This window comes from Procambarus clarkii, chromosome 25 (genome assembly GCF_040958095.1).
Source record: "Procambarus clarkii isolate CNS0578487 chromosome 25, FALCON_Pclarkii_2.0, whole genome shotgun sequence".
NCBI classification, from domain to species: domain Eukaryota; kingdom Metazoa; phylum Arthropoda; class Malacostraca; order Decapoda; family Cambaridae; genus Procambarus; species Procambarus clarkii.
This window is the reverse complement of record NC_091174.1, coordinates 27,664,579-27,686,580: the sequence shown is the minus strand read 5'-3', so window position 1 is coordinate 27,686,580 and position 22,002 is coordinate 27,664,579. Positions and strand designations below refer to the sequence as shown.

General features: G+C 45.6%; 1 protein-coding gene across 1 annotated transcript; it reads left to right on the top strand.

The window, feature by feature from the left end:
* The first annotated feature begins 14,058 nt into the window (after window positions 1-14,058).
* On the top strand, window positions 14,059-14,532 carry LOC138368489 (histone-lysine N-methyltransferase, H3 lysine-79 specific-like). Its single transcript, XM_069331010.1, has one exon. The coding sequence runs from the start codon at window positions 14,059-14,061 to the stop codon at window positions 14,530-14,532; it is 474 nt and encodes a 157-aa protein (XP_069187111.1).
* Window positions 14,533-22,002: the final 7,470 nt, after the last annotated feature.

Genomic DNA, 22,002 nt, shown 5'->3' with positions numbered 1-22,002 from the left:
AATTAGAAGCTCAGAAATTTAAGACTGAGAAGAAGAAAGAATATGAGTTAGCTATAATCAGGAAGGAAGCAAAACAAGGAAGGTGACTTGGAGCTACCTCGAATCCCAATAGAAACACTGACCAAACAGGAAGACTCAAAACAGCTAGAAATTCAGCAACAGAAACATAATGTGAAACATTAGCTGGCGCTACAATTGGGACTAAAATAGGCAAAAGGTTGAATTGTTCTGACCAGGATTCTGATAGGTCCTTCTAACATATGCAGACAATTGCTGTTACCTGATATCTGATATCTTCATCCCTAATTTCTCATTGGCCAGAAAACCTGTGGCTAGCTATTATGCAGGGTCAGTTCAGGAGGGAAAAGACAGTACATGTTTACCTCATTCTCCGTTGAAGACAGTTTTAATTATCAATAAATAAAACAATATTTTTTTGCAAAGTTGCCTGCAGAGGCACACAGGCAAATTTGAGAATTAAAATAGTCATACTCAAATCATTGCTGATTTTGTGAGATGAAAGGATTCCATTATTTAAAGATGGCTCATTTCTTCACATACTAATCAATTTGATTCACTATGTAACCTAATTTTAATTGAAGGAATATTATGTCTCCCTGATTTGTTATTCACAATATCTAGGTGAAAAAGAAACTGTGTGTAGACTATTCAGCAATTAGCCAAATTAGCAGATGAGCATTAGCTCATTTATAAAGTTTTCGTTGAACGACCCTTATTTAAACAAGAACCTAAAAACAATATGTTAGAACCCACCAAAACCTCTTTTTATCTACATACCGTTTAAATGAGCTCTCCTTATTATAAATCTAAGGTTGACAAATCTTAGACGGGAACAAATCCCTAGATTACTGTTAATAAATCTTCTGTGTGTACGACAGGGTTTGCCCTTAATAAATGCTGCATTCACTGTAGGAGGCAAAGTCATGTTGGTTATTCTCGTTGGCAGCTGCGTCCCGAAATTTTTTCCAAATGTATTTACAATGTGTAATGGGATGCAGCAATTCTTCTCCTGAGATTATGACAGTCAAGCTATAGAAGATGACTCAATTTGAATCTTCCATGCTCACAGGACAAGGTTTATGTTATGGTGATGTATGGCATTTATGGCAATCCTACATGAGATTAAAGCTTCCCATGCAATGGTTCTGGGCAGTGTTCTCGTGGGCGAGGTAAAACTACACACCGGCGAGGTGACGCTAATTCAGGAAATCCAGGGACTGGGTAAACAGATATCCTTAACCCAAATTACTTTCAGTTCAATATTCACCTTTGGACTCTGCACGATTGGTGTTAGTGCCCAGTGGCCCTTTTGAGGGGTTTATGTGGTCTTGCGAAATGACCTTGCAGGTGGGCAAGTTGAAGGGAAGCAAAACCCTATCATGAGGTCAGAGCCTCATGCTGTGTTACCCCAGCATAGCTCGGAGGATGGTGTGGTGCGCTGTGACCAGGTCAATGTGTGGCAAGTCTTTGGTCAGCCCTACCACTTCGAAGGTTAATGTCCCAAAGAAGAGAACCCCCTCCAGGGTGGAGTGGGAGGCGGATCTTTGAAGAGATATTCCTGGCCAGCCTGGATTACGCGACTGAGCCCGAAACAGAGGCCCAGCCTGAACAATGAACGGTTACTGGTGAAGGTAAGGAGATCTTAGCTTAGTCTACTTAATGAATAAATCCACAAGGGCCGTGATGAGGGTTCGAACTTACGTCCAGGATGATCCCAGACGCGCCTTAATCGACTGGGCCGCGACATGGTATAGCTACATTTGTGTCACGGAGAGACTGCGGGATCCGTGTGAGAGCAGTAGCAATCCCGTTTGCATTTCTTATACCATGTCGTGGCGCAGTCGATTAGGGTGCGTCTGGGATCATCATGGACGTAAGTTCGAACCTTCATCCCAACCCTTGTGGATTTATTAATTTTATATATAAGGCTATTGTGCTTTCTGTGTGTATACTCAATCTACTCAACTTCTCGTTCCAGAGTTCGAGCTCAGCCCCACTATGAGTGCTGGGGTGCTATTTCCAAACTCATATTTTGCTGAAAAGATGCAGACTCTTCCCCTGAATCTCCCTCATTACACGACTGTGAGGTAGTTCACAGCTCATCCTCCCCACTGACCACCGGGAGAGAGTGCTCTGAGCAGCTCCAATGAGCCCATAGGGGACACCAAGGCATTACCAGTGTAATAAAATGTATAAAGTTATCATTTGGTCAAGAATGAAGGATGTTTCCAGGTTTTATAATCAGTGTGGAGTGTTCCAGACGAAAAGAAACCTAACTAGTCAATTCCTTGGGCACCTCTGCAAGCAGTCCCCAGGGTGTTCTCCAGGGACTCATGCGGGTGTTTCATGAGGAGCTCATGTGAAATGTGACCTTCTCCATGGGTGGTTAATTCCTGAGTGAGGTCAGGAGGACGTTGAGTCACGGTAAAGAGCTGGCTGTGAAACATTTGGAGGAAACCCAGCAGGCCGTGAAGCACATGAAGTATGAAGAATTGAAAGCCACACTGAGGACGTTTGAGCCAGGGAGAGTTTGGGGGCCTGACGGCTGAGTGGACAGGCTCCGAGTTCATAGTCTTAAAGGTCGGGGTTTGATCCTCGGCGGAGGCGGAGTCAAATGAGCAGAGTTTCTTTCAGCTTGATGCCCTGTTCACCTAGCAGTAAACCTGAGAGTTACACAGCTGCTACGGGCTGCTTCCTGGGCATGTGTGTGTATGTGTGTGAAAATTAGTATTAAGACTTGAAGACTTGCCCAAAACGCTATGCGTGCTAGTGATTGTACAAGAATGTAAGAACTCTTGTATATATAAATAAAATAAAATAAAAATAGCAAGTAAAAAGTCAAGTTTGGGTACTGAGACCCACACATATGATGGTTGATCGAAGATCCAGCCTACAGGGTTCGTTACCCGGAGAGTATAAAACAGGTGATCATTGTTTATCTTAATCGGTTAAAGAAGTATCGTGGGCCTAACCCTCAGTGCTCCCAGGACTGAGGAAGATAGGAGTGATACAGAGTGGGCTAATCTTAGTCTATCTATTCCTAGTCCAGTCGGGGAGATCCTGCGCATATTCATAGGCTTCAGAGATAAACAAATCATAACAGTTTACACTGGTGCTTCCACGCCGTTGAGAGTGGGATTTCTCTCCTAACAGACCTCAGTGTTTGGAGCAATAGTGCCTTAATAATAGAGGCGGGATATATCTAGGTCAAATTCAACTTCATCCCTAATTAATGGTAATTTGGCTATATCTGTGTAATGATGAATTATAATTATATGAAATGAAATCCATATGAAAGATATTCTAAACCCTTTGTTATGTACATCGAGCAAGTTATTTATATTTGTAACTATGAGGCTTTTGCTCTCTGTGCACAGGAGAAGTTTTCAAGTGCTTGACACGCAGCCTTTGAGTCACTCAAAAAATCCTCCTCCAGTGATGTTTACCATAATGGTAATTGTAGTGCAGCAAGTTCAGTTAGTGTAAATTTCATCCAGGTGTTTATCCTTACACTTTAAATGTGTCTATATACTATTTCTATCAAACTTACAGGCGGCTGCAGTGCGCCCGGTTGACGACTGGACCGAGCCGTCGGGGCAGATCGATATAATCCTCCCGAGATCTTAGGTTTTAGACAGAGGAATTAATGGTTTCATATGTGACATCTTTTTGAAGAGCAAAATTCTCATTGGCTTTCTTGGTGACGGGTGTGTATTATACTTGAATGATGGGGTACAGATAAAGACGGAAAATCAGTGACAGGTATAGTATATTTAACATGTATGTTTAATTTGTTGTGATTAACGGCATTTTCACACAGCCAATTATTCTAAAATGAGTGAAATGATATAGCAATAACATTATTATTTATAATGCGTAAGCTAAGGAATTTATTGACTAAAGTATCAACGCTCCACTGACGATAATTCAGAAGACTATAAACACAAACACAAACATGTGCATTCAAGCACATGAATGCAATAATGCAACACTGGTAAAGCCCAGGAAGATATCTGATCACGACCTATAAAATACTCTTGGGTTGTGATGATAATAATGTGTTCAGGAACTGAGTTTTGAAATGAGAGGGTTCAGTACAAGGTGATAATTATCGAAACTGAACAAGCAGATGAGTAGAAAGATCGCAGCAAAGAACGTTTCAATGTTAGGCGTGAGAAGAAGTAGAATATATCATGAAGTGGGGGACCAGGAGCTGTAGCTTGAACCCCGCAAACTCGTCTGTGTGAGGACACAAGGACTAGCATTCAAGGTACAGCCAAATTCAGTTAATGTCAGTGTTAATTAATTAAATCGATTTGATCATCAACAAAAAATATTTGTAATCAAGACTTTAAAGATGATGAGCCAAACAGTAATATGTTTCTTTATTTATCTTTAATGTTTTGAGTCTTAAGATTTGAGGAAATCTGTGACACACACATTATGATCAATGGCTCTCTAGTTTTTGTTTCTCAATTTAAACGATCAAAGGATTACTAATTTTTGGTCTTCATATATTTTAATTTATAATTCCCCATGCATATATATATTACTCTCACATACGTTTGGTAATAGTAACGCGACCAGTCTATTAGGTCATTTACACACAACTAGAGAGATAGAGACTGCCTAAATAAAATTTAAGAAGATTGAAGAGAAATTTAACATATATATTAGCTTTGGCTTTCAGTTGTTGATAAAGGTAAAAGGAATTACGTAAATAAAGTTTGTTAACACAGCGTATACGCAGTGAGGAGGATTGTGTGTTCCAACTGCATTGACATGGCATACGAAGCCCCTTTATCTATCTATCCAATGGATATTGACATTCCGAGCTTAGTTAGGACAATATTGCTCTAAGCATTCATATTTAATAGATGGGAAACTATCAGGAGAAAGCAGCAAGTTATTGCGACTGTATAGCACTTCGAACAGATCAGGATAAGGATTAGGGATGGGTTGGGGAAAGGAACGGTGCCCAAACACTTTAACAGTCGGGGATTGAACGTTGACCTGCATGAAGCGAGACCGTAGGCACCATTCTTTTTCCCTCGACTCATCCCGAATCCTTATCCAGACCCCTTCCAAGTGCTATATAGTCGCAATGGCTTGGCGCTTTCCCCTGATATTTCCCTTCTGTGAGCAGTAACTAGGTGATAATGTTTCTGCATCATTGAGCGTCCAGTCATTACACCCTACAGACCTGCCGGTATGAGGTACCTGGATCTTAGTAATTACATTATTCACTCTCTAGTTCTAGAAGCTAGCAACATACTGCACTCACTGTTTGGAAGCGCAGGCAACTGATCTCATGCCATGTATGATCCCATGTTTGACTAACCATCCTGTGTGATGGGGATTTCTTAGCATTTCACAGCTAGCTGTTGACACACACACACTGTAGCACTTCATATAGTCTTGTGCAGCTGCATATATACAGACGTACCTTAATATGATCTTTAAAAAATGTGAATCACTACAAGTTTTTCGCCCTCTTGAGAGGAGTATAGTTATCCTCTTGAGTCACGGGGTGTTCTCTCAAGCTGTCCTGTGTCTGTCCCCCCCCTCCCTTCCTTCGTCCCAACCTTCTCCCTTCCTGCGTCCTCTCCCCTCCTCGTCCTTTCCTTCCCTCCGCCCCTCCATCAACATCTCCACTTAGCCTCTCTTCCCTTTCATAAAATATAATATTAGGTGGGTACCGAGAGGTTCCCGGGTGCCCTCCCACTCGTCTCGTTCTCTCCCCTCCCTTTGTCGCCCCCACCCTCACCCCTCATCCTCCCCACGCCCTCTTCCGCTCCCCTCGTCCTCCCCATACCCATCCTCCCTCCCGACCCTTCACCATCCCCCCATCTCATCATTCTCCACACATAACCCTCCCTTATTCCTCCTCTCACTCATTCCATCCCATCTAATTCTCCTATCCCCCCTTCATGGCCCATCCCACTTCCCCTCGTTCTCTCTCCTGATCTCCTTCTCCTAAGAATAGTCACTATTCTATTTCATAACTCGTCTATTCCCTCTCCCGACTCTCGTCCTCCACACTTGACCTCTCCCGTCCCCTCCCTGTACCTGATCAACCAGGCTGTGACTCGTATGTCAGGCTCCGAGCATACGCCTCCAACAGCCTGGTTGATCAACCAGGAAGCCTGGTCAGACACATTGCCTGAAGGGGGGTGGGGGGGGGGGGACGTTGATCCCCGAAATCTACACAAGGTAACCGCAAGGTAAGGTCCTCCCTCCCCCTAACCCTCTCCCTCTCACCCTTCCCCTCGTCCTCCCTCCCCTCTCTACTCCCACACTCTTCCTTCGTCCTCCCTCCCTCCTTTCCCGTTTCATAAAATGTAATATTATGGAGAAATTCATTTAATTTGTTTAAAGAAAAATTCATTTCTTCAGAAAAAGTCTTCGGATATCTAACGGAATATTTCACTGTCTATTTAATCCGTGAGAATCGCGTGGGGATGTGAATAATTAATAATATTTCTTAAATCATTTAACTGTCAGTCACGGACCCCAGACCATTAGTCCCAATTGTGAGGCCTCCAACTTCGAAAAGACAGACAGACAGACTGACGACAGACATTTTCTTGTCTAGTATAGAAGTGAAGTTAAACAAATCTTGTTCAAAACTCGACACTTACAGGCTCAAACATTTTGTTAATATAATTAAACGTCGAATACAAAAATAATTACATTAAATCATAAAAATTTTACCCCTTAAAACCAAAAAATCAATGTAATGATTGAGTCATTCATGGTGAATTCCGCCCTTGAGCAGGATACACACCGAGAGCTGCATTTCCCAGATGTTACACAAAAGTTGTTACACAAAAGTTGTTACACAAAAGTTGTTACACAAAAGTTGTTACACAAAAGATGTTACACAAAAGATGTTACACAAAAGTTGTTACACAAAAGATGTTACACAAAAGATGTTACACAAAAGATGTTACACAAAAGATGTTACACAAAAGATGTTACACAAAAGATGTTACACAAAAGTTGTTACACAAAAGATGTTACACAAAAGATGTTACACAAAAGATGTTACACAAAAGATGTTACACAAAAGATGTTACACAAAAGATGTTACACAAAAGTTGTTACACAAAAGTTGTTACACAAAAGTTGTTACACAAAAGTTGTTACACAAAAGATGTTACACAAAAGTTGTTACACAAAAGTTGTTACACAAAAGTTGTTACACAAAAGATGTTACACAAAAGACTTAAAGGTTAGAACCAAGAGAGGTATTTGACTGTCCCTCAACCTAATGATTTTGAAGTTCGACATGCCTTGAACCTTAGCACCAAGGCAAACTGAATAAGAGCTAAACAACGAGCCTTATAAACCGTAGCATCTTGACTAATCTAGCATTAATATTGGCATACAGTATAAAGCCTAACATACATCAGACCTTAATACCTGGCCTGGCCTCAGTAGGTCTAGCGACTAGGAGCTAGATCTGATAATTAACCACAGCTCGTTTCTTGATGCCAAGGGGGAGGCATCCGCCTATGAGTGAGAATGTCTGTCTCTTCGAAACTGGAGGCCCCACGCTAAGGGCTGCCTTCACCCAAATTTGAGGAGGAAATGGTAAGCGGTAATGGACGGAAATAGGTTGGCCGGGGTTGGCCGAAGTTAAATATTTCAATAAATATTATTATATATTGTCACTCCCCGCAATCCCATTCTCTGGCACTAAGTTCCAATCACGTTTGAAATATTCGTTCTGATGTCCGAAGACTTCTTCGTCGTTACAAGCAAAAAATATTTCTTTCAACACACTAATTAGTTTCATTTCTGCATAACATTCTACTTTAAGAAAGGGAAGAAGATCTAATCTGTAGAGGGAGGAGGGTGGGAGGAGAAGAGAAGTTTCATGTGAGAGGGAGGAAAGGCGGGAGGGACGGGGAGAGGCGGGAGGGACGGAGAGAGGCGGGAGGGACGGAGAGAGGCGGGAGGGACGGGGAGAGGCGGGAGGGACGGAGAGAGGCGGGAGGGACGGAGAGAGGCGGGAGGGACGGGGAGAGGCGGGAGGGACAGAGAGAGGCAGGAAGGACGGGGAGAGGCAGGAGGGACGGAGAGAGGCGGGAGGGACGGAGAGAGGCGGGAGGGACGGAGAGAGGCGGGAGGGACGGGGAGAGGCGGGAGGGACAGAGAGAGGCAGGAAGGACGGGGAGAGGCGGGAGGGACGGAGAGAGGCAGGAGGGACGGAGAGAGGCGGGAGGGACGGAGAGAGGCGGGAGGGACGGAGAGAGGCGGGAGGGACGGGGAGAGGAGGGAGGGACAGAGAGAGGCAGGAAGGACGGGGAGACGCGAGAGGGACGGAGAGAGGCGGGAGGGACGGGGAGACGCGAGAGGGACGGAGAGAGGCGGGAGGGACGGAGAGAGGCGGGAGGAACGGAGAGAGGCAGGAGGGACGGAGAGAGGCGGGAGGGACGGGGAGAGGCGGGAGGGACGGAGAGAGGCGGGAGGGACGGGGAGAGGCGGGAGGGACGGAGAGAGGCAGGAGGGACGGGAAGAGGCGAGAGGGACGGAGAGAGGCGGGAGGGACGGAGAGAGGCGGGAGGGACGGAGAGAGGCGGGAGGGACGGAGAGAGGCGGGAGGGACGGGGAGAGGCGGGAGGGACGTAGAGAAGCGGGAGGGACGGGGAGAGGCGGGAGGGACGGAGAGAGGCGGGAGGGACGGGGAGACGCGAGAGGGACGGAGAGAGGCGGGAGGGACGGGGAGACGCGAGAGGGACGGAGAGAGGCGGGAGGGACGGAGAGAGGCGGGAGGGACGGGGAGAGGCGAGAGGGACGGAGAGAGGCGGGAGGGACGGGGAGAGGCGGGAGGGACGGAGAGAGGCGGGAGGGACGGGGAGACGCGAGAGGGACGGAGAGAGGCGGGAGGGACGGAGAGAGGCGGGAGGGACGGGGAGAGGCGAGAGGGACGGAGAGAGGCGGGAGGGACGGGGAGACGCGAGAGGGACGGAGAGAGGCGGGAGGGACGGGGAGAGGCGGGAGGGACGGGGAGAGGCGGGAGGGACGGGGAGAGGCGGGAGGGACGGGGAGAGGCGGGAGGGACGGGGAGAGGCGAGAGGGACGGAGAGAGGCGGGAGGGACGGAGAGGCGGGAGGGACGGGGAGAGGCGGGAGGGACGGAGAGAGCCGGGAGGGACGTAGAGAAGCGGGAGGGACGGAGAGAGGCGGGAGGGACGGAGAGAGGCGGGAGGGACGGAGAGAGGCGGGAGGGACGGAGAGAGGCGGGAGGGACGGGGAGAGGCGGGAGGGAGGTGGGAAGAGAGGTTTATGTAAGAGGACGAAGAGAAGGGTGGAGTGAGGATGGGGGGATGGGCGAGAGAAGAGAGATTGGGGAGGACCGAGTGGGGGATAGGCAGGAGGAGGGAGTGGGGAGGACGAGCAGAGGAATACGAGAGGAGGGAGGAAGGCACCCGAGCACCGCAGGATACCCCCAAATATTATATTTTGTGAAAGGGAAAAAGGGTTTAGTTTTCGGGGTGATAGGGAGGACGAGGGGATGGGGGAGGGGAGAGTGGTGGGGAGGACGAGGGGATGGGGGAGGGGAGAGTGGTGGGGAGGACGAGGTGACAGGAGAGGAGGGGGAATCGTAGGGAGGCCGGGGGTGGAGAATATTGGGGAGGACGAGGTGATGGGGAAGGAGGGAATGATGGGAAAGACGAGGGGAAGGTAAAGGTGGAATGGTGGGGAAGAGGAGGGGACGGGGAATGGGAGAATGGTGGGGAGAACGCGGAGACGGGGGAGGGGAGAATGTTGGGTGGACGAGGGGACGGGGGAGAGGGAATGGTGGGGAGGACGAAGGAACGCGGGAGAGGGGGACAGTGAAGAGGACGAGGGGACGGCGGAGTGTGGAATGGTGGGGAGGACGAGGGGACGGGGGCTATAATGTGGAGGACGAGGGGAAGGGAAGGAAAATTTCAGGGAAAAGCGCCAAGCCATTACAAATATATAGCACTTGGAAGGGTTCAGGATAAGGATTTGGGATGGGACGAGGGGGAAAGAATAGTGCCGAAACACTTGCACGGTAGCTGATTGAATGCCGATCTGTATGAAGCAAGACCGTCGCTTTACCGTCCTGCCCAAGTGGTTGGACGGACCAGGGGATGAGGGGAATGGTGGGGAGAATAAAGGGGACGGGGGAGGGGAGAACTGTGGGTCGGATGAGAAGATTGGAGGAGGGGGAATGGTGGGGAAGACTAGGGGACGAGGGAGGGGAGGAAGAGGGAACGGGGGAGTGGAGAATGGTGGGTGGTATGAGGGGACGGGAAGGGGAAAGTAGTGGGGAGGACGAGGGAACGGGGGAGTGGTGGGGCGAACTAAGGGGATGGGGGAGGGGAGAATGGTGGGAAGGATGAGGGGATGTGGGGGGAAGGAATGATGAGGACGACGAGGGAACGCGGGAGTGGGGAATGGTGGGGAGGACGAGGGGACGATGGAGGGAGGAAGAGGGAACGGGCGAGGGGAGAATGGTGGGGGGAGGATGACGGGACAGGGGGACATGGGGAGAATGGTGGGGGGAGGATGACGGGACAGGGGGACATGGGGAATGGTGGGGAAGAGGAGGAGACGGGGGGAGGAGGAATGGTGGAGAAAACGAGGGGATGGGGGGAAATAGTGGGGAGAACGAAAGGACGGGTGAGGGGAGGGGGAAATGGTGGGGAGGAAGAGGGGACGGGGAAGGGTCGGGAGGGGAGAATGGTTTTTAAAAGAAATGTGGTTACGTTGCTTTCTGGGATGGTATGTTTAGAGGAAGAGAAACTGACAGACCCGGGCATCGCCAGGTACCCAACTAAGTTCCCTCTATAAGACTGCATATATATTAATGTAAAATACTGTTAACAAAAATTATGAACTATTTCACACAGGTAACAATTCATATTTTGTAACCTTGGACACGTTAAAAAAACAAGAAGTTGAACACGAAGGTAAGTGGTGAAACTGTTCTAGTCCTAAGCATTACTGAACTATCCACGATCATGTTGTGTGCCCATGTGGACTGTATTTGGCGGTAAGGCGTTAGGTTAGGCCTAGCATTATTTAGTTATCATAAGTGCGTGATAGATTGTTCTTGTCTACGCGTTTTTTTCACAAATATTAACATTATAAAATGAAAAAATATCTATGAACAACAGTCAAAATGTATTTTAAATGCATCCCAGCTCATATAATCACCCCGTCCTCATCAACAAAGGCTAAAGGCTCATTACTCCGCCAAACTCCATGTTTGTGAATGAGAAACATTATACACACGACTCACAAGTGATGACGTATGTGCTTTCTCTAACAGTCCTTTGTTAGCGTTCTCGGCTCAAATCATACCTCTGCAAATGACTCCACTACGTACTGTAGATACCACAAATTGACAGGAAAAAGATTATATGTTCCTTGGTATTAATATACAATCTCTAAACATAACCAGATCATCACCAAAGACATCCTTATAAACAACAAAATCATCGAGAACACTACTGCCTCAGCAATCATTAAAACATAGGAGATTGGAAACTTGCAATAGATCTATTGGCTCATACGTGAGGGGGCTTGACTTTCACCTCATCCCCGGCTATATATCCCACAGGAAAAACACATTTTAACCATTCAAATTATTCGTATGATAATGATAACAAACGTTAACGATGCCCATCTCTAAGAATAAGGTCAAATAAAACTGTAAAATGGACTTTGAAGACTTCCCTCTCAAGTGGAGAAAAACATAAAAATATTGAGAAAGTTCGCGCTAGAATTATTGACCTCATCCTTTCTGTCATACTCAATAATGTCTACAAGACTTCTACTAGAATTTATATATATATATATATATATATATATATATATATATATATATATATATATATATATATATATATATATATATATATATATATATATATGTCGTACCTAGTAGCCAGAACGCACTTCTCAGCCTAGTATGCAAGGCCCGATTTGCCTAATAAGCCAAATTTTCCTGAATTAATATATTTTCTCAAATTTTTTTCTTATGAAATGATAAAGCTACCCATTTCATTATGTATGAGGTCAATTTTTTTTTATTGGAGTTAAAATTAACGTAGATATATGACCGAACCTAACCAACCCTACCTAACCTAACCTAACCTATCTTTATAGGTTAGGTTAGGTTAGGTAGCCGAAAAAGTTAGGTTAGGTTAGGTTAGGTAGGTTAGGTAGTCGAAAAACAATTAATTCATGAAAACTTGGCTTATTAGGCAAATTGGGCCTTTCATAGTAGGCTGAGAAGTGCGTTCTGGCTACTAGGTACGACATATATATATATATATATATATATATATATATATATATATATATATATATATATATATATATATATATATCCACCTGCTCCCTGAAATCCCTCCCTGAAATCACCTGCTCCCCATGCAGGTGATTTCCTATTAGCAACGCCAATGTCAGCAACCGGCACCCGTCTCACACCGCAGGCCCTCCGAATTGTCGTGGCTCTCCGCCTCGCTGCCCCAATCCACACCGAATACAGGTGTATTTGTGGCGAGGCAGAGGCCGACAGATATGGACGGCATGGCCTTCTCTGCCAAAGGACAGGAGGATGGCATGCAAGACACGGCGAGGTTAATGACATTATTAAGAGAAGCCTTACCACAGCCGGTTGTCCAGCAGAGAGAGAGCCCCGTTACCTAATGTCCCGCAACTCTGATGAGCCTGTCGGTCGCCCAGACGGAATCACGGTGAACCCCTGGAAGAATGGTAGACAGTTGGTGTGGGACTACACATGCGTTTCAACTTTAGCCAATACCTATGTTGACTTCAGTGCTACACAAGCAGGAGGAGCTGCCAATCACCGGGAAGCGGCCAAGTCACGTAAATACAGAGACCTTGAGCACCACTACAATTCTGTCCCCATTGCCTCAGAGACACTTGGTGCCTGGGGTAAAAGTGCTTCTAGCTTTTTGAAGGAGTTGGGGTCTAAGCTAATCGAAACAACTAGAGACCCTAGAGCTGCCAGTTTTCTTTTTCAGCGCCTTAGTGTGGCAATCCAGAGAGGAAATGCTCACTGCATCCATGGTTCGTGCCCACCATCTGAGGAGCTGGAGGAGCTTTTCAACTTGTGACAAGCAGCCTTGTACCCTGCATGTAATCAATATTGTAACTTTTTTTGTGCAAATAAAGTTAGATATATATATATATATATATATATATATATATATATATATATATTTATATATATATATATATATATATATATATATATATATATATATATATTACACGAACTACTTTATAAACTATGACATTCCTTTCATTATCAATAGGCCAATGTTCTTAGAGCTACTCAACATTCCTTATTAGCTTTATACACAAATTTTTATATCACAGTCCTTTCATGATTAAAAGGCCAATAGGTTAGGTCACTTCATCACTCCCACTAGTGTTCTTGTGGTTTGTCGTAACCAAGACGTACCACTTGATATTATGGCAACGTTTCAATACTCCCTGTTTATCACAGGGAGTATTGTGATAAACAATAAACAGTTGTATGTTTATCATACAATGTACTCGTGCTCCGATGACAGGCGTTTATGTTCAAACACAGAGGTTCAAAGTCTGGGTAAGTGAACAGGAAGCTTGAATTAAGACATCGTTTTAAGACACTATTGCATGTAGAATGCCGTGGGTTAGCAAATGTCTATAACCATACAGTTTCAGATGATAGTGACAACAACGGGGCTGAAGAGTTGTTACCCAGCCCACAACTGAAAATAAGGAACCGACTTCGTTTCGGACCGTCTCGGACCTTTATTCAGTTGTGAAATGGGAAGACAGTGTAAGAGAAAATAACATAAATGATGAGAGTGAGATGAAATGTGAGAGGAAGAAGAGAAAGATGAAGATATAACGAAAGGAAAGCATAAAAAAGATAAGATTATCAGAAAGATTAAGAATAAGACGAAAGGAATGAATAAGAGAGAAAAAGGTATGAATAGAGAGAATAAAGTAAAGTAAGGTTAAGAATGTAGGGAAAATGAAGAGGAATAGGATAAAGGATATAAATATAAAAGAGTTAGACAAACAGATAAGGAAAAAAAGAAAGAAACCTACAAGAATCCAAATGACGAAGAGAAAAGATTTAGCAACAAATGAGACTGAGAGGAAAGAGACTGAGAGGAAAGAGACTGAGAGGAAAGAGACTGAGAGGAAAGAGACTGAGAGGAAAGAGACTGAGAGGAAAGAGACTGAGAGGAAAGAGACTGAGAGGAAAGAGACTGAGAGGAAAGAGACTGAGAGGAAAGAGACTGAGAGGAAAGAGACTGAGAGGAAAGAGACTGAGAGGAAAGAGACTGAGAGGAAAGAGACTGAGAGGGAAGAGACTGAGAGGGAAGAGACTGAGAGGAAAGAGACTGAGAGGAAAGAGACTGAGAGGAAAGAGACTGAGAGGGAAGAGACTGAGAGGAAAGAGACTGAGAGGAAAGAGAGCCTAGAGGGGTTGCAAGACTAAGTCAGATCCCATCTGGTAAGAATCTTAGAGCATTTAAAAATATACTGTGAAAGGGAAGTCAACAGCAACAAAGCCAGGACTACGGTTCTTTTTGGGCATGTTGCGAATCAGAGCAGATTCGACAAGACGGCGTCTGTGAAGAGTAGAGGCAATAAAGATTATTTGAGACCAATCTATACAATCATCATACTGTTCCTTAAGGCTATCATTCTGTGTACGGCCAGTTTCACCAAAGTTTTTGTAATGGACAAATAGAATAAGAAATAGAGTAGACATCAGCAACATTAGAAGCAAGAGTAGCAGTGTGGACCACATTACTACAAAGTGTGTTAGTTTCTTGAAAGGTGAGCTTTATGTCAAGAGGACGAATGGTATTAGCGAGATGCTTTAGTTCAGATATGAAGGGAAGTTAGAGCATAGTGGTACTAGTGTGGAAACACGTTTCGAAAGAAAGAAAATTTTAATAGGTAAATAACCAAGTCTTACAGTAGAGAAAGTCTTGTAAACAAAGGAAATTTCAGAATCAAGAAACTGAGGGTCACTGATGCGTAGGGAGCAGAATACTTTTAGCGACGAGAGCACTTTTCTTAACAGAAGGTAGATGCTAGGAAAAGAAGAGAATGTACATACAACTGTGCATAGGCTCATTGAAACAAAGAAAACAAAGAAAAAGAAGCCAGATACAGAGCTTTGAACATAAACAGCTACGAAAAGAAAAAGTAAATTAGACTCTCATTCAGCTTAGAAATTGATAGGAGCCAGAGTGTTAAGATATGAAAGGCTGGACAAAATCTAGTATCATGAGGCCATAGAGAAAAAATGTCATCAATATAGCGAAGCCAGAGAGAGGAACGAATATTGATAGTGGGAAGAACGGTTTCAAAGTTCTTCTTATAGAGACTGTCAAGATCGGGAAAGAGGGAGGGAACCCATAGCGACACACTGAAAGTTTAAGAGAAGTATTTTCCACTAGAGGAGAAGGAGTTGAAAGTCCACACAGAGTTTGATGAGTTCGAGAAAAATGTTACTAGGATGCGCGAGATGAAGGCTCTCAGTTGCCTTCTGACTAAGAGGGCCTAGGACTAAGAACATAATCATCAAAGGGGAACATTAGTAAAAGGAGAATTAACATCAAGACTAAGCATCTTACAGGTGGACTTCAGGCTCGGTCTTTCGACGAAGTCCTGAGAAAGACATTTCATCTTATTCTCCCATCTCCCTCAGTCATCTTTCATCTCCCTCTCATCCTCTATTGATTTTTCTTCCATTGTCTTTCATATCCGTTTTACGACGGACTGAAACTTCGTCGTTTCTTAATTTTCAAGGGTGATTTGGAAATCAACTCTATGGTGTGATCTATTTTCATTAGTTCTACCTCTAGTTCTCTTCTCACCGTCCAAATTGTGCAATATATATTGTGTCAATATATGTCTAACCGCTCTAATGGTAAACCATACTTTGCTTTTACCATATCACCTTGCTAATTGTAAACTACATATCACTCATTTAATGCCTAACATTTGAGTTTTATTGAGATTGCTGAACACCTCCTCAGTCAATATTGCAACGAATTATATAAGAGTTACAAACAAAGTTTCGGACTTTTATAATGACAATGTCTACGTGCTCTGTTGTTTATGTCACTCGTCTAATTAATGAACAGTAAATTTTATATTAAATTTTCTGTTTATAAACTTTCCCAATTATAAATGTCCATCCATTTGTGAATACAGTTTGTTCTTTGATTTGATTTCACGAAGGACGAATATATGTGTAGGTTAGTGACTTTTCTAAATCAAACCATTCCTTCAAATTAGTCCATGATTTGGGTTTTATGTCCCAATTTTTTTTTTATTAGTCCCAATTGTTTATTTTATTTGGGTTCCCTTTCCTTGTGAAAAACCTATTAGGCCTATACATTTCACGTGTTCCTTAGGTGGAACGCTTTGAAAATAAAAGACAAAATGCAAGGAAAGAAGTGTTTATTGCTTTCATTTGAGAGTTAATATACATTATCAAGAAGCTTCCAGTCAGCTTCAAAATATTAGACATTTAAAAAAGCTTTAATTTACTTCAGTGAATTTGATTCGCACGCCAGGTTAGGTTTCGTAATAAATTTTGTCATTTTGGGACTTGTGTACTAAATAAATGCATATTATGGGATATTCTAATTTATACATTTAACCTCCCTGGTTACTAAACTATACCATGTAATATGGGTTCACTACCCAATCTAGCTGAGCGCATATTTAATTATTATATTTATTATATTTAAAAAGTCACTAACACGCAAAGCCTTTCGAGCAGCACATGCTGTATAGTCTAACTTTATGGGTGGTTACACATTCTCGAGAATAGTGCTAGTTGGGCTAAATCAAACGGGGAAATCCACAATGGAGAGTGAATACCCTGTCATTATGAATACGTTTACACGGAACGTTAGACACCAGCGTTAATCACACCTCGTTAGTAGCCACAATGCCAGTCACTACATCATTAAGACATTTACCCATGGTGGCTGCTCGCAGTACCGATAATCCTCGTAACAAATGTACCATTCTTGGAGAGCATTGGCAAACAGCAAAAATACCATTCCATTGCATTGGTATGACATTCCAAGACTAGCATTCAAACCGGTTTAAGAAAGCCCTACGGATTCGATACCATAATTGTCCAATCAATACGCTAGCAACCACCTCAAATACACTTCCCCTTTATGTAATGACCTGCTCTCTAATGAACGATGAGCAAGTCTTAATTAATCTGTGACATGGCTATATACACACACATTACATATTATATATATATATATATATATATATATATATATATATATATATATATATATATATATATATATATATATATATACATATATATATATATATATATATATATATATATATATATATATATATATATATATATATATATATATATACACACAACGCCTGCTGTATCAACAGTGTGGACAACGAAATTAGGCCTACATAATAGTAATACTTCAGAGAAAATAACAAATATTCGGGGAAAACGCTCACTTTCATATATCCTTCTTTTTTCATTAGGAAAAAATATAATCTTTACCCTTTTGCATGACTTAAAAAGCCAGCGAAAACGGTACAAGCAGACTTAACCACCCGGTCACGAGGCCCTTCATGTGGCGGTACTCCGCCCATAACAACCTCTAGGGTTGGTTATCAACTACTTGATTGTTTGTCTTGTATGCGTGACTGCTTCATAACACGTCAGAGGGAGAGAGAGCCAAGCACTACTCTACTGTCAAAGTAGCAACGGAAGCACATTGCTTCGCAGGGATTCGCGTTCTTCAAATGACTCGAGATAAAATTGTATTTCTTAACTCTCGAAAAGTTTGACAAGGATAATAAGCACCCTGTATTTCTACAACCTTTTAAATGTATGCGGAAGATCTTCAAAAGCCAAATAATCTAAAATTGATCATATTAAACGTGACAAGACTGTTGGCAAATACGAGACATAAAGATGGTCAACTTACCTGGAAGGAAGAGGAGTAGCTGCAAGGCGCAGAGTGTCATATCCCTGAGTCCCATCATCATGGTACTCTCGCTCTCCTTGACGGCACCGCACTAGTAACTTGACCAATTCTGGACTCAATTGACTATCTAAACGACCACAATAACTTTTACACCATGTACGTTCAGGTCACTGGCTGGACGAGCCCAACATGGTTTGCTCATGGTAAACTTTATCAGTACATACATGTGTACCTTATTGCCATTATATTTGAATTATTTCAGTATATTCTCTCATTCCAAACACTCTAATATTATTGAGAGAAAATCTAAAGAACAGAATCTTTGCAAATCGCACTTAACATTTCATAAATTTGTTTAAGAGTGTGTAGCCCGGGCAGAGGCATGACGCGCGTGACTGAGCCAGGCCGCAGCGAGAGCTCCACTCCGCACACTGTCCGAAGACATACTGACTCTCAGCTTCCCCAGTCCACCAGCGTCTACCAGCTTGTGTGACCAACTAGTTGCGCTATGGCCGCAACATTTCGTTCACGTCCATTTTGTTTCGTACGTTACATGCGCAGAGTATAGACCTTTTTTTTTCCCAGGTCTGGCCTTCTATGCCATGTGTGTGGGCGTGTGTTTTGCAGGGTGACTCATATGAGTGATGGATTGCCGTTATTTTCAAGGGCGCCGCGGCTACAATCATAGGTCTGCTCATACAAACGTTCCGATTGTTTCTTTAACAGTTTTGTTATGATCGATGTTAAAGCGCTACGACAAGACTTGACCAGCAAATCATCAGCAGACTGCGGCCAGTCATCAGCAGACTGCGGCCAGTCATCAGCAGACTGCGGCCAGTCATCAGCAGACTGCGGCCAGTCATCAGCAGACTGCGGCCAGTCATCAGCAGACTGCGTCCAGTCATCAGCAGACTGCGGCCAATCATCAGCAGACTGCGGCCAGTCATCAGCAGACTGCGGCCAGTCATCAGCAGACTGCGGTCAGTCATCAGCAGACTGCGGCCAGTCATCAGCAGACTGCGGCCAGTCATCAGCAGACAGCTGCGACACGTCGGTCCTAAACCACCGCCTCACACTATTCACTAATGTAGCACGACAATAACACTCAGAAAATGAACTATTAGTAATTATTTGTTATTTACGCAAAGGGAAATTTGGGAATCAAGATTTTAAAAGCTGACGATTGAGAGTGTTGACAAATATTCCTAATATTTCCCTCGCTAATTAGTTCAAAGCGCCAGGTGGCTGAGGCGCCAGGTGGCTGAGGCGCCAGGTGGCTGAGGCGCCAGGTGGCTGAGGCGCCAGATGGCTGAGGCGCCAGATGGCTGAGGCGCCAGGTGGCTGAGGCGCCAGGTGGCTGAGGCGCCAGGTGGCTGAGGCGCCAGGTGGCTGAGGCGCCAGGTGGCTGAGGAGCCAGTTGACTGAGGCGCCAGGTGGCTGAGGAGCTAGTTGGCTGAGGAGCCAGGTTGCTGAGGAGCCAGGTGGCTAAGGCGCCAGGTGGCTGAGGCGCCAGGTGGCTGAGGAGACAGGTGGCTGAGGCGCCAGGTGGCTGAGGCGCCAGGTAGCTGAGGAGCCAGGTGGCTAAGGCGCCAGGTGGCTGAGGCGCCAGGTTGCTGAGGCGCCAGGTGGCTGAGGAGCCAGGTTGCTGAGGCGCCAGGTAGCTGAGGAGCCAGGTGGCTGAGGAGCCAGGTGGCTAAGGCGCCAGGTGGCTGAGGCGCCAGGTTGCTGAGGAGCCAGGTGGCTGAGGAGACAGGTGGCTGATGAGCCAGGTGGCTGAGGCGCCAGGTGGCTGAGGCGCCAGGTGGCTGAGGAGCCAGGTGGCTGAGGAGCCAGGTGGCTGAGGCGCCAGGTTGCTGAGGCGCCAGGTGGCTGAGGAGCCAGGTGGCTGAGGAGCCAGGTGGCTGAGGAGCCAGGTGGCTGATGAGCCAGGTGGCTGAGGCGCCAGGTGGCTGAGGCGCCAGGTGGCTGAGGCGCCAGGTGGCTGAGGCGCCAGGTGGCTGAGGCGCCAGGTGGCTGAGGCGCCAGGTGGCTGAGGAGCCAGGTGGCTGAGGAGCCTGGTGGCTGAGGAGCCAGTTGGCTGAGGCGCCAGGTAGCTGAGGAGCCAGTTGGCTGAGGCGCCAGGTAGCTGAGGAGCCAGGTGGCTGAGGCGCCAGGTAGCTGAGAAGCCAGGTGGCTGAGGCGCCAGGTAGCTGAGGAGCTAGGTGGCTGAGGAGACAGGTGGCTGATGAGCCAGGTGGCTGAGGCGCCAGGTGGCTGAGGCGCCAAGTGGCTGGGTCGCCAGGTGGCTGAGGAGCCAGTTGGCTGAGGCGCCAGGTGGCTCAGGAGCCAGGTGGCTCAGGAGCCAGGTGGCTCAGGAGCCAGGTGGCTCAGGAACCTGATGGCTGAGGCGCCAAGTGGCTGGGTCGCCAAGTGGCTGGGTCGCCAGGTGGCTGAGGAGCCAGGTTGCTGAGGAGCCAGGTGGCTGAGGAGCCAGGTGGCTGAGGCGCCAGGTGGCTGAGGCGCCAAGTGGCTGGGTCGCCAGGTGGCTGAGGAGCCAGGTGGCTGAGGCGCCAGGTGGCTCAGGAGCCTGATGGCTGAGGCGCCAGGTGGCTTGGTCTGACGCTTAGGGATGCGTTTCGTAAGGTCTCGTCTCAAATTCTCAAAGACAAATTCTTCTGTGTAGCTCCTGATTATATCCTCTAGTGATGAGGGGGTAGGTGACATGGGTGAATGACATACATGGGGTATTAAATGAAAGGTGTATTAAATGAATGGGTTACTAATGGTGTAGCAGATTAAGAATGTGACATGTTTATGTTCTGGTTGCTTCCGTTCCTGTTGCAGGGTCATTTGGTCTAGCTTCTGCATTGGCCCGAGGTCTTGAGGTGGGAAGAGTGTAGCTGTGTGTTAGCTGGTTATTGATTGCTGGTCTAGATTTCTTGATATGCAGCGCTTCACTGATGTCTAATCTTCTATTGTCATTGTATCTATCAGTTATTTCGGTGTTGCTCGTCAAAATATCCCTGGTGATCGTCTCGTTGTGTGTGTGGCGATTATATGTTCCTTGATGGAGCCCTGTTGTTTGTGCATTGTTAAACGCTTTGAGAGAGACGTTGACGTCTTGCCTTATGTCTTGTGGATGAGGTTGTTACTTACTCAGAATGTTGATGAGGTTGTTACTTACTCAGAATGTTGATGAGGTTGTTACTTACTCAGAATGTTGATGAGGTTCTTTTTCAGAACATTAATGAGGTTTTTTTTCAGAACGTTGATGAGGTTGTTTTCAGAACATTAATAAGGTTGTTTTTCAGAACATTAATGAGGTTTTTTTTCAGAACGTTGATGAGGTTGTTAGTTACACAGAACGTTGATGAGGTTGTTAGTTACTCAGAATGTTGATGAGGTTGCTAGTTACTCAGAACGTGTGTGACGGACCTCGGCGCCATCTACGATCCAGGTGCCGAACTATAGCAGTCGACCCTCCCATTAATCGTAGTTTCCCATATTCGTCTCGGCTGGGCTGGAAGGTGACGACTAACCAGGGACAAGGAATGGAAGTCAGTGAAACCGGGACAGTGGAAGAGTAGTTGGGTCGACCTGAAGGTGCTAGCTAAGCGGGCTAAGTTGAGAGCTGTGGATCTCACTCCTGGAGGTACTAGCCAGTGGGGGCTAGTTGAGCGCTGTAGACTTCACTATTGGAAGGTGCTAGCCAGTGGGGCTAGGTGATCGCTTTGGACATTGATGGAGGCGAACTAGCGAGTGCGATAAAGAGGGGGAGCATTTGAAGACGGCTCCATAACGTCAGCTAGCGTAGGGGCTAGTGGGACCTTGAAGACCTCGTCCGAGGCATAATGTCCGTCATCCGTGAAGCTGGCTACCGCGAGAACTAGTGACGCTGCTCCCGATGACCTTGCTGATACCTGGTTGATGGGGTTCTGGGAGTTCTTCTACTCCCCAAGCCCGGCCCGAGGCCA

What these genes read in the sequence shown, in the direction of transcription:
- LOC138368489 (XM_069331010.1), top strand. Translation starts at nt 14,059, where the DNA reads ATGAAGAGGAATAGGATAAAGGATATAAATATAAAAGAGTTAGACAAA.